This window comes from Equus quagga, chromosome 19 (genome assembly GCF_021613505.1).
Source record: "Equus quagga isolate Etosha38 chromosome 19, UCLA_HA_Equagga_1.0, whole genome shotgun sequence".
Classification (NCBI taxonomy): domain Eukaryota; kingdom Metazoa; phylum Chordata; class Mammalia; order Perissodactyla; family Equidae; genus Equus; species Equus quagga.
In genome coordinates this window covers 3,532,911-3,545,200 of record NC_060285.1, presented here as the reverse complement: position 1 = coordinate 3,545,200, position 12,290 = coordinate 3,532,911, and the positions used below count along the sequence as shown (strand labels likewise).

Genomic DNA, 12,290 nt, shown 5'->3' with positions numbered 1-12,290 from the left:
CGTCTAGGAAAAAAATAAGGAGAAAATCTTCCATATATAGGACACAAGAACCACTAAATATAAAAGAAAAACTTTATAAATTGGACTTCATGAAAATTTTAAACTTCTGTTATTTGAGACATAAAAAGGCAAGCCACAGACTAGGAGAATATAATCGCAATGCATATATTTGACAAAAAGAGTTGTGTCTAGAATGTATACAGACCTCATAAAACTCAGTAATAAGACAAACAGCCTGGTTAAAAACTGGGCAAAAATTCAACCAGACACTTCACCAAAGAAGACAAGCAGTGGCGAATGGCTGTGTGAAAAGGTACCCAGCATTGTTAGTCACTGGGGAGAGGCAATACAACGACTCACAATGGCTAACGTTGGGCGTTGACAATACTAAGTGTTAGCGAGGGGTGGAACATCTGGACTTCTCATATGTTGTTAGCTGGAGTGTAAAATGGTATCTCTTTGGAAAAAGATCTGGCAGTTTCTTAGAAAACTAAACATATGCCTACATTATAACCCAGTAACTCTACTCCTAGGTATTTAGCCGTGGGAAATCAAAATGTGTATCCATCAAAATCTTGTACGAGAATATTTGTAACAAGCTTTATTCGTAATAGCTCCAAACTGGGAACAACCCAGATATTCAGCAACAAGTGCATGGCTTAACGCACTGGTATATCCATGCACTGGAGTACTACTCAGTAAGAAAAGGAAGTAACTGCTGCTTCATGCACAACTGGGAGGACTTGCCCAGGACACTAGGCTGAGTGAGAGAAGCCTTGCACAAGAGCGTAGGTCCTGACTGATGCCGTGTTGGCGACGTCCCAGGAGAGGTGGCAGTGGTCATGGTGAGGAGGCAAGTGGCTCTCTGGGTTCTCCTGGGGGAGGGCTGAGATGGACTACTGAGGCACCGGGGAAGGTTCTGGGGTGACGGGAATGCTCTGTATCTTCAAGGGGGTAGTGGTTACACAGCTGTGTACCCTTGGCAGGTGTCACAGAACTGTTTACTTAAAAGAAGTACATTTTATTTTATATGTGATACATCAGTAATGTTGACATAAAAAGTAGAAAATATGTAACACCAGTCCCCCTGGCCCTGGAGTCTGGGCTCTTCATGGCCACCGTGTGCTTTCTGGCCCTTTCTGGGTTTGAGTCTACTTTATGTATTGGGAATGTGGCTGCTCAAAGCCCAGGAGTCTTTGGAGAGAACTACATAAGTGACAGTTTATATATGTGTGTGTGGAGGTGTGTGGACACACGTGCACGCACGTGCACATGCATACGTGGTTGTTAGGAGACCATCCAGGCTTCTGACTTGGTCATGCGTCTGAGGCACGTAGAGAGGGCCGTTTCGTTTGCAGTGCTGCCGTGGAAGAGCGGTGCGTGCACTGCTGTTCAGATCCCGGCCTGCCTCCTGTGTGGTTGCCGTCAAGTGTGATCAGTTTGGTGGAGGCTGCGAGCCCCGAGCCGGAGCCCTCTGTCCAGGGCCTTAGGTGTGGGCTCGCTGTAGGGGTCAGCTTGCTGACTTTCTTCATGTCTCTTTCTTCTTTCACAGTCCATTTATCCTCCCCTTCATGTCAGATTTCAGACCACCAAGCTTATTTAAGACGTGAGCCTTTTTGTTTTAGACTCCTAATAGAGACTCTGAATTCATACATATGTTTGTTTTTGTTTCTTTTCTCACCAGGGTTACCTCCCTGCCAATGTGGACCGAAGACCAGCCACTCTCCAAAGAAAACAGAAGGAATATTTTGCGTTTATTGAGCACTATTACGATTCTAGGAATGATGAAGCTCACCAAGACACATATAGACAGGTGGGAGTCCTTTTCCTTTTTCTGTGTTCCTCGGAGTACTTTAACTTGGTGTGACCTGGAGGAGGAAATGTTTTATCTAGATTGGGTCACAGATCTTTATTTTCTAATAATAAATAAATTTGAAAGCAAATAATGGTGAATTTCCTCTAGTAGTAGTACCTTGCTTGTCTCCAGTTCCTTCTACAACAGTGAAGAGGATGTCACACGATAGATATCCGAGATCCCTTGCAGGACCCTGAGACCTGCTGGGGGTGGCGGTGGGCGCTGCCGTCCGACCTGGAGGGCCAGCAGCAGGTGTTTCACTGGATTGGATCAGACGAATGACTCCGCTGGGCTCCACGGGCGTTGTGCTCCTGGGTGCAGTTAGGGACGTGAATTAGATAGAAGAGAGCTGTACTAACCAGTGCAATTCTGGGGGGCCACAGTTCAGCCCAAAACAAAAAGTAGCCAGTTTATCATTTTGCTATTAACTTAATACAAAGTGGGTATAATTATGGTTTCTTGAACAGTCAGTTGATAGACGGTGTGAATAATGGGAGAAATACTTAAAATTGATTTACAGTTCACATTGCATTCAGAATTTGCTGTTAGAATAGCTCTTTGAGGGCTTTATAATTCTCACCATCTTTGTAATATGTGAAAATTCAAAATGGTTTGTGCCGCAGTTAAACCAGAAGGTAGTTCTTAATTGGTAGCACTGCCTCATATTTCTGAAAGAACTTCGGATTTTCCGGAGAGTTGTCAGCACTGAATACTTCCTTTCAGAAACCCTACCTCTAGTTGGAGGGGCTTTGCTGAATTTTTCTACCTCAGATGTGGGTTGTCCGCATCTCTTTGTCAATTTGGTATCAATCTGTTAAGAAAGTCCAAAGACAGGCTTTACCTCTGACGGATAAGCAAAGGTTCTTTAAGTTGAATGGATGTTTGCAGAGCGTCTTCCTTACAGACAGGATTCCGTGGGGGCTCCGGAGGAAGACGGGCTTGCTTACTAGCCAGGAGTAGTGAGGCTGGGGCGGGAGCCCGCCTCCTCCGCCCTCCGGGCCGGGCCCTCTCTGCCTCGGCCCAGCCTTCTGCCCTGGAGCTCCTGTGTCTCATAGCTGGGCGGCTCCCAGGCCACATGCTGCTGCCAGCCATTCACTCTGGGAAACTGATTTGAGAGGCATTACATTTGGATTTGGTTAGGGAAGTATTAACTTACCTGGTTTATTTTCCACTTCCCTAGTTTTGGGGAATGGATAAGTTTGGTATTGCTTTGAACATGTTTTCGATGTAATTTTATTCAAGGAAAAGACTTCCAAAGGACGACACTAGCATCTATCTGCAAGATTTACCTGTTATGAATTTCTTAAGGGAAAGTTAATTAAAAATGGGTTGCATACATCTTTATTCAGTTACTATGATAGGTAATAAAAAGCTCTTATATTATTGTGAATTCCCAAAATGTTTCTACATTAATTTAACTAAGAAAAATGTAACCCATGGCAGTTTCCTGGGGGCCTGCTTGCTTGCTGTCTTGCCGCTGCTATTTCAAGTGCACTGTGAGGTCAAGGCAGAGCCCGGCCGGGTGTAGGGCTTGGGCACCCTGGTCTCTTCCTGCTGCCTACTCGTGTTGTTTAACCCATGGGCTGACCTTGACCCACCATCTGCACTACTAGGAGGCAGCAGGGGGCGGGGCTGAGGCCTGCTTCCCCACCCTCTTCTGTCCTCTCTTCATTTGCTTAAGCATTTACTCTCTTGCTGAAGATGTCATGTCCAAAGCACATGGACTGGGTCAGAGTTACAGATACATCTGGTGTGTCCTCCCCTCTCCAGGAGTCCTGCAGACCATCATGACCTACCCTGCTCGCCCAGTCCGTACATGGGGAGAGGGTAGGGGGTCTGGAGGGGCACATGGAGCCCCTCATGTCCAGCCTTGCGCAGTGCCGTGTCTCAGGTTGGACCTCCTCCTCCTGAAGCCGTGAATGATGGCCAGGTGTGGATGTAAAGCACGCTGCCCTGTCTGCTCAGCAAACACGTGACAGGAGCTCTTCTGTAGCACGGACTGTGCTGGCCCTTGGTTGCCGAGGACAGGTGTGTGCCCATGTGAGTGTGACTGCATGGGAATAGGGCTCTGGTGAAGGGGACGAGAGCTGGTGGGTTCTCATCCCAGCCTGCACCGGCCTCCTGCACATGGCCAGCTAGAGTCCTCCCTCAGTCTGGAATGCTCCCCTCCTCCTCCTCCTCTTCCTCTGCTTCCGCTCCTTGTCCTCCTCCTCTCCTGCTTCTCCGTCCTTCCCTTCCTCCCCCTCCTCCCCCTGCTTTTTCTTCCCCTTCTGCTCCTCTCTTTCTCTTGCTCCTCTCCTACGTCCTCCTCTTCTCCTTCCTCCTCCTCCTCCGCCCTTCCTTCTCCCCTTCTACTTCCTCCTCCTCCCCTTCCTCTTCCTCTTCCTCCCCTTCCACTTCCTCCTCCTCCCCTTCCTCTTCCTCTTCCTCCCCTTCCACTTCCTCCTCCTCCCCTTCCACTTCCTCCCCTTCTACTTCCTCCTCCTCCCCTTCCACTTCCTCCTCCTCCTCATCAGCACTGTTGCCCGCAGGTCTCCTTCGGCACACATCAGGGATGCGTGCACGTCTCAGCTTACTCAGTTCCTTCCCATGCTGCTCAGAGGGTTTGAGGATGATTATTTCTTATATTCCTTTGGTTTGTTGTTACGTGCTGTCAAAACAGCTCCAACTCGGGGCTGGCCCCGTGGCCGAGTGGTTAAGTTCGCGCACTCCGCTGCAGGCGGCCGAGTGTTTCGTTGGTTCGAATCCTGGGCTCGGACATGGCACTGCTCATCAGACCACTCTGAGGCGGCGTCCCACATGCCACAACTAGAAGGACCCACAACGAAGAATATACAACTATGTACCGGGGGGCTTTGGGGAGAAAAAGGAAAAAATAAAATCTTTAAAAAAAAAAAAAAAAACAGCTCCAACTCCTGGCAACCCAATGAATGAGTGATGCCCACAATGTCCTGTGCTCAGCAGCCCTGCTCAGCTCCTATAGCCTTGCCTGTGGCTTCCGTTTTGGAGTCAGTCCATCTCATGTTTGGTCTTTCTCTTCTCCTGCTGCTTTCTATTTTTCCCAGCATTATTGTCTTTTCTAAAGAGTCCTGCTTTCTCATGATGTGTCCAAGGTGGGACCGCCTCGGTTTTATCGTTTTTGCCTCAGCGATAGTTTAGGCTTAATTTATTCCAGGACCCACTTGCTTATTTTTCTGGCAGTCGGGGGTATCCGTGGAGCTCTCCTCCAACACCATTTTCCTCCTCATTTTCTTGCGTCGCTGCCTTGTAGTCTGTGTTCCCTGAACATTCAGGTTTGCTGCCTCCTGGCCCCGGTTCCAGTTCTCTCCCTGAGCAGTTGCCTCCCTTCCCTTGGTGCCCCTGATGGGCTGCTGATTTCCAGGTTCTCGCTTGAGGGAAGAATTTAAGGCGGGGGCCTGTTAGCAGAAAAAGTAGTTCCTGAGTCTCAGAGCTGTGCAGTTACTGGGGCTCTCAGCCTGTTGACCCACCAGCTCATTTGCTCTCCAGCAGTGCCCCAGGAGGGATGTAGCAGGCATCTAAGATGAGGATGCTGAGTGCATGTCCTCAATGAGGAACCCAAGGCCATAGTGCTGGTGAGGTAGAGTGAGGAGTCTGTCTCAGGTCTCACAGATATGAGTCCTCACAGTCACGTGCAAGGATGCGGAATGAACCTGAGTTCGGGACTCCCTTTTGCCATTAAAATGTCTTCCCTCAGCCTGTTTGAGCCATTTTCCTGGGAGAGTAGGGGTAGTGACAGCAGTAGGCTATTGGGAGCCAGCCCAGGATGCCCCCCCAGCCCTGAACATACTTATTTCGTTGCTTCTTGAACCCACAGTTGTGCTCATCTATAGTGTGGGAAACTATTTTTTTTATGAGGAAGATTGTTGCTGAGCTAACATCTGTGCCAGACTTCCTCTGTTTTGTATGTGGGTCGCTGCCACAGCATGGCTTGATGAGTGGTGTGTAGGTCCACGCCCGGGATCCAAACCCATGAACCCCAGGCCACAGAAGCAGAGTGTGTGAACTCAGCCACTGCACCACTGGGCCAGCCCCATGGGGAACTTTATTTTGACTCATGTCAGGCAGAGATTTTTAAATGCTTCCTTGGAGAAGTGCCCTGGATTCCCTAAAGACTTCGTGAAGTGGAGAAAAAGTGGCCTGGGTTCCAAGAAGAAGCTGTCACAGCTGGAAACTTGTCCACTGTTGCTGCACTTGAATTGCTCCCCTTGTCAGAGGCTGGAAATCAATGTTTACTAATTGCTATGGATTATGTTACTAAATAGCTGAGGGCCTGTGTTGTTCCTATCATGTGACTGCTGCCTTTTGGCTGCAAAGTGTCAAGCCAGCCTGTCATGCGAGGACTGGGGGAGCCCCGTTCAGGTGGTATCTGCTCCCTCATCCAGAGGAGAGTGCAGGCGTGGAGAGTTGCTGTCTTCAGAGAGGGAGCACTGGAGAGCCAGAGGAAATTTGTTGCCATTCTTAAGTTTTGCCTTTTGAATCATAATGCTTGTAACGATGTTTGTCATCTTCTGAAATATGTCTCTTTCTCTTGCATCTCCAGATCCACATAGACATCCCTCGAATGAGCCCGGAAGCATTAATACTTCAACCCAAAGTGACAGAGGTAGGAGCTGGACCTGGAGACTCCTGTGGAGGGTGTTTCCGTTTGATGGGGTGACGGGTGCCCACTGTTCTAGTAAGAGGTTGGGGCAGCTGGGGCGCTTTCCCCACAGCAGGCTTGGGGGTGACCTTGTGGGCATAATCACCGACAGGAATTGCTAATTGTTCTTCAGACGTTTTTATTGCGTGATATTGATGCATATAAAAGAATATAGATAACATGTATGTGTGTGTGTGTATAGTATACACTCGTGAATCACCACCCAATTTAGGACCGAGAACCCCACCCGAATCTGACCCCTAGTGTTGAAGCTGCTCGGTGTTTTCACCCGCTTTCTCGAAGCCCCTCCCAGGCGGTGACCACTGTCCTGGCTTTGTCTCTGTGATTCTCCATGGATTGGATATGCGTCATGTGATACCGAGAAAATCAGCATTTGGAGCTGTATCGTCCCTGTGTAGTCTAGTCTCTGCAGCTTGTTCTTTTCCTCTACATTATTTTCTAAGATTCAGCTAATCTGTGTGTCTAGTTGTCTAACAGTCTGTTGTTTAAATATTCTACACCTTTCTGTAGCCTTTTTCCTGTTTGTGGACATTTGGGTTGTTTCTCATGTTTTGCTAGTAGGAGTGGTGTTGCCTGGAACCTTCCTGTACATTTATGCAAGTGCCCACAGGCAAGAAATTCTCCAGGGTTTTTACGAAGAAGTAAAATTGTTGTCTTGTTGATTGTGAGGCTGTTAAACTTTCGAGATAATGTCAATGTGCCTTCCAGATGGGTTCTATGATTCAGCTCTCCCCTGCAGAGGATTAGGGTCCCTGGTGCCCCCATCCTGGCCAGTTCTTGATACTGCCAGATTTCTCACTTTCTGTCCCTCTGGTGGGTGTTTTTACTGTGGCCTTCGTTTTCCTTTCTCTGATTACTGAGGGCGCTAAGCATCTCTCCGTAGATTTGTGGACTCCTCTGTTCCCCCTTCTGGGAAATGCTGTTCGTGTCCTTTGCTGGTTTTTCTTTTAGGGTGTTGATCTAATTTTTTGTTGTCTATTCATCTGTAGATGTTAGGGATTCTAATGCTTTGTCAGTTTGCATGTTGCAAATATCATCTCCCACCCTGGGCTTGTTTCTCACTTTCTTCTTGGTGGCTGCTAATGATCAGACATTCTTAGCGTAGTCGAATTGATCAGTCTCTTCATTTATGGTCATCACTGGTGTGCTTTACTTAGAAGTCTTTTCCTATTCGTACATCGTTAGGGCGTTCTCCCGTATTCTCATCCAGAAGTCTTAATGTTGTGCCTTTCCCACCTGCGTGTTGGATTCCTCTGTGTTGATAGCTGTGTGTGATGTGAGGCCATAACTTTCTCACACAGTGACCGGCAAGTCCCTGCATCCTTAGTGGTCTTGTCTCCCCTGTTTGCAGTGTCACTTTTGGTTTGTCGTTGTCACATTTGCGTGGATCCATTTTTGTGTTCTCTGTTTTGTCCGAGTATTCACGTTGTCTTCCCTCATGCCACATCCTGCCGAATGACTCAGCCTTATTAGGGAGTCTCGCAGTTGGCTGGGGGGCCCACTGCCTCCTCCTCTTCAGAACTGATCGTGCATCCTCAGGCCTCCACTCTCTCACATGAGTCGCAGAAGCAGATGGCCAAGTTTTCTCGTGTGTTTTTAGAGTCTGCTTGATTTATGACTGGAATTGCATGGCATCTATAGATAATTTGGGAGAATTGACATCTTTATGAAATTTAGTATTCATTTTCATGAACATACTAATTTAGCACTTTTTAGGCCATTTTAATGCCTTTCAATGAAGTTTTAAAATTTGTTCCATAAAAGGTCTTGTATGTGTTTTATTAGATTTATTCTCAGTTATATTTTTTGTTGCTATTGTAAATGGTATCTCTTTAAAATTGAATTTTGTATTGTTTGGAATGTTTGTTTTTCATCTTGACTGCTTCAGTAAATGCACTTTTAAACTTCGATGTCTTTGTGCAGTAAGTTTGTTGAAAAAAAATCCCACGTTATCAGAGCAAAAGTGCTTACAGCTGAGAGAACACAGAAGCCGAAGATCAGCCTTCCACAGGAGAAGCGTTTTGAGATCCTTCTCTGTCCTTCTCGACACTGTGCTTATTGTGTCTGGAAGACGAGGGATAACATAGTATAACCTCTTTTTTGCCTATTTTCCTTTTGGTGGAAACTAGAGTCTGCCGCCAGACCTTTGGTTTGTTCTCATCTCCATAGTTTCCTGCCGCTTGACACAGTCCTTGCAGGGCTGAGCTCACAGTGCCAGCCTCTTGGTTTCAGAGAGAGGATCCAGTCACTGCAGCTGGTGTCGGTTGGCCTGTGTGTCTGTGTTGTCTGGGACCTTGAACCCCTTGGTTTGAAGCGCCTCTGCCCTGGTGGTGGTCTCTCTCCTAAATAATTTCTCCCTTAGCTCTCGTGGGCTCCTCCTGCAGCTGCAGACTCTGTCCAGGTCCCGGCTCAGCAGGACAGGACACCCTGAGGGGCAACTGGGCTTTTGGGGAGGAGCTGGGGCTCCGCAGGCTGGCTGAGGGGGAGAGTCGGGCACAGCTGTGTGTGGGGGAAATGAAATGAGTGGGGGCCTTTAGGAAGAGTATGGAAATGTTGGTCTTGTGTTAGCCAGTAGGCGAGAGCAAGTTATATTTCTGGCATTGTGGAGGTTATGCTTAGATATATCTGCAGTGACAGCAAATCCACAACAATAGTGGCTTCACAACAAGGAGACTCATTAGCATTTCAGGAATGAGTTCACATCCATGAATTGGTTCCTCCTCTGTGCTTGGCTTTCACCTCATGGTCCAAGTTGGCTGCTTTAGCTCCCTGCATCACATCTGCATTCCACCACCAGGAATAATAAGACATGGTGGAGAAGGGCCTGCCTCTGCCTTTAAAGATATTTCATAGAGGTTGCTCATGGCACTTCTTATATTCGACTGGCTAGAACTCAGTCACGTGGTTGTACTTGGCTGTACAGAACCAGGAAAATGTCACTCTGATTTCAGCTGGTCATTTGCCCCACTCAAGTGTGGGGCTTCTTATTACTTAGGAAGATTGGTTCTGGCCTAAGTATTTCCCCCAGTCTGAGCACACATTCATTCATTCAGTCGACAGGCGATGTCTGGTTCTGCTCTGGTCTTCTCTCCCCCTCATCCCCTCACTCCTGACAGCTTCACTGAGGTCTCATTGACATGCAGTAAAATCCCCTGTTGTAAGTGCACAGTTAGGTTAGTTCTGGCACCTGTATGCAGGAGTGTGACGACCGCCTGAACCACGGTGTAGACCAGGTCCACCCCAGGAAGTTCCCCCCTGTCCCTTTGCCATCACTCTCCCCTCTCCTCCTGCCCTGGCAAATACCTGTCTGCTTTGAGCCCTAGAGTTTTGCTTTTTCAGACTTTCCCGTGAGTGGAATCATACAGACTGCAGACTTTGGTGAGTGGCTTCTCCTCCTTGGGTGGGGCGTTGGTGTTCCTCCACGTTGTCGCGCGTCATGGCTGAGGAGGACTCTGTCGTCTGGGTGGACCTCGGTGTGTTTGCCCATTCACCCCTCTGTGGGCAGTTGGGTTCTTTCCCATTCTGGGCCATTACAGAATAAATTTGTTGTACCTCTTCCGTACATATCTAGTGAGGGCAGCTGTTTTGCCCGCTCTGGGAAGTACCCAGGAGCGGAGTTGCTGGGTCATACGGTAAGTGTATATTTAGCTTTCTAGGAACCTGCCGAGCTGTTTTCTGCAGTGGCTGTACTGGTTTGCACTCCCACGGGCAATGTGTGAGAGTTTGAGTTGCTTTACATCCTTGTCAGCACTTGGTATTGTCACTCTTTTTAGTGTTAGCCATTTTTAGCGGGGGTGCGATGGTATCTTTATGGGGTTATAATTTGCGTTTCCCTATCGACTAATGATGTTGAGCATCTGTTCATATGCTGATTTGCTATGCACAGATCTTTTTTGGTGATGTGTCTGTTCCATTTTTTGTTCATTATTTAATTCCTTTTCAAACCTTTAGCCTGCCTGTTCCCTGGCCTCCCTCAGAACTTCTGAGTCAGACTTCTTGGGTGAAGCCAGGAATCCCTGTTTTTAAGGAAGCTCGGCTAGACCTAAGGGCCACACAACCTGGGCCTGTTTAACTGCTGATGGGGAGGGTCCTAAGGTGAGTGGGGGGAGTGGACCAAGGAGGGGCTGGATCGTCATGCCCCAGCGTTGTGCTTGCAGAAAGCTGTCTGGAATGACTGTCTGGATTCCTCTTCCTCTTACCTGTGGCCTCTCAGTGTCTGGTTTCTTCTGGGCCTTCAGCTCCCACGTGGAATGTTGCCCTGTCAGAGACACTGTCCCCAGTGACTCTGGCTAATGTCAGTAGCCCCCCTCCTCCACTGTCATTCATACTCTGTGTTTCGTTGCACTTATTATCTGATTGTATTTGTCTTCTGTTTACCTAGATGTCACCTCCCCTAGAGCAGGGCCACGGGCCCCTCGCTGTGGCTAGAGCATCACCTGGAACCTCATGGGACTTAGGAGATTTTGTTGAAATTAGTAATTAGTCTTTCTATTCAGTGTTGTTATTTGAAGTAAAATTCAGAACTTTGTGGCCACTTGCTCTTTTTATCCGCTGTCCAGTGTTGAACAGACTCGATCTGTTGCGTTGGAAATGTGAATTCCAACCTGTGGTGCTCTGGCCGCTGTGGTTGGTGCCGTGAGTTTATGGGAAGAACTGTTCTCAAGTATGGCCATTGGTGAGTTCTTCTTCGGCTGAGGCACTTTTCCTGCAGTTATTATATTATCTGCCCTCTGGTTATCTGCTTCTTAGAGCAGTTTCACAAATTAGGGAAATAAGCTGCTTTTTCCAATTAGCCATGGAGAAGTGATGTCTCATTAAGTTTAAACAGACACAGAGGATAAGGAAGCTGGCAGGCTTTTTAAACTCTGTTATTTATGTGCGCTTTTTAGAATTGGTGTGATGAGTTTCCAGGCCCTAAAGGATGGACACTTTCTAGGAGGCAGACATCAGTGGAGCATAAGTTTCTTCCAAAGAGGGCTTTTGTGTGGAAGAGCGTGGGCTTGCCGACCCCTGGGCTCCGTGGGGACGGAAGAGGAACCTTCTGTAGGAGCAGACGTTGGCTCTGTCTGCCTGGGACCTGAGGCCAAACCCAAGTGGGTTGCTGGCATTTGCACATGCTGTTCCTTCTGCCCGGGAGCCCCTCTCCAGCCCGCTGTTTGGCAGATGCCCTTGGCCTTACCGACACCACCAGTTCCTGCCACACTGGCCCTGACAGCACCTCTGTGTTCCCCACTCCTGCTCTGGGCGCATCCTCAGAGTTGCTCCTTCACGCGTCTCTCTCCCATCACATGGTCAGCTTGGCCAGGGCGGCAGCCTTCACTCTGCTGTTTTCCATCCCTGGAGCTGTGAGCTGGTACCTAACCGACGTCTGTTGGGTGGAATTGATGAGTCTGTGAGCTGTGTTGCTGGGGGCCTGGCTGTGGCCGAGGGCTCTGGATCTCCCTTCTCAGACTCTGAGGGCGGGGCCCGGGTCTCTTGACTCCCCAGTGTCTCCCTGGTACCTGCAGTGGTGCCCGGCACATAGCTGCTGCAGTGTGAGGGCTATGGGGATCCTCAGAGCCTGGAAGCATTGCTGCTGTTAGTGCCCCGGGTGTCTGCATCTTGCTGCTCCTTGTCTCCTCGTTTCATCTCATAGTTGATGCTTTCTTTCTTTTTTTTTTTTTTGGAGACAGGGATGCATTTGTGAGAGCCCAAGAAATACTTATTTGTTATACAACCAATTCAAGCTCTTCTGGTACATATTTTGGGGAGCTG

At 48.4% G+C, this 12,290-nt stretch overlaps 1 protein-coding gene across 2 annotated transcripts in view; it reads left to right on the top strand.

The window, feature by feature from the left end:
• TBC1D22A (TBC1 domain family member 22A) overlaps positions 1 to 12,290 on the top strand; it is a 344,321-nt gene that overhangs the window by 102,869 nt on the left and 229,162 nt on the right. For both annotated transcript variants that reach the window (XM_046646272.1, XM_046646271.1), the window contains 2 exons: positions 1,685 to 1,813; positions 6,417 to 6,479. In XM_046646272.1, coding sequence (XP_046502228.1) covers positions 1,685 to 1,813; positions 6,417 to 6,479 — 192 coding nt within the window. The remainder of the gene's footprint in view (positions 1 to 1,684; positions 1,814 to 6,416; positions 6,480 to 12,290) is intronic.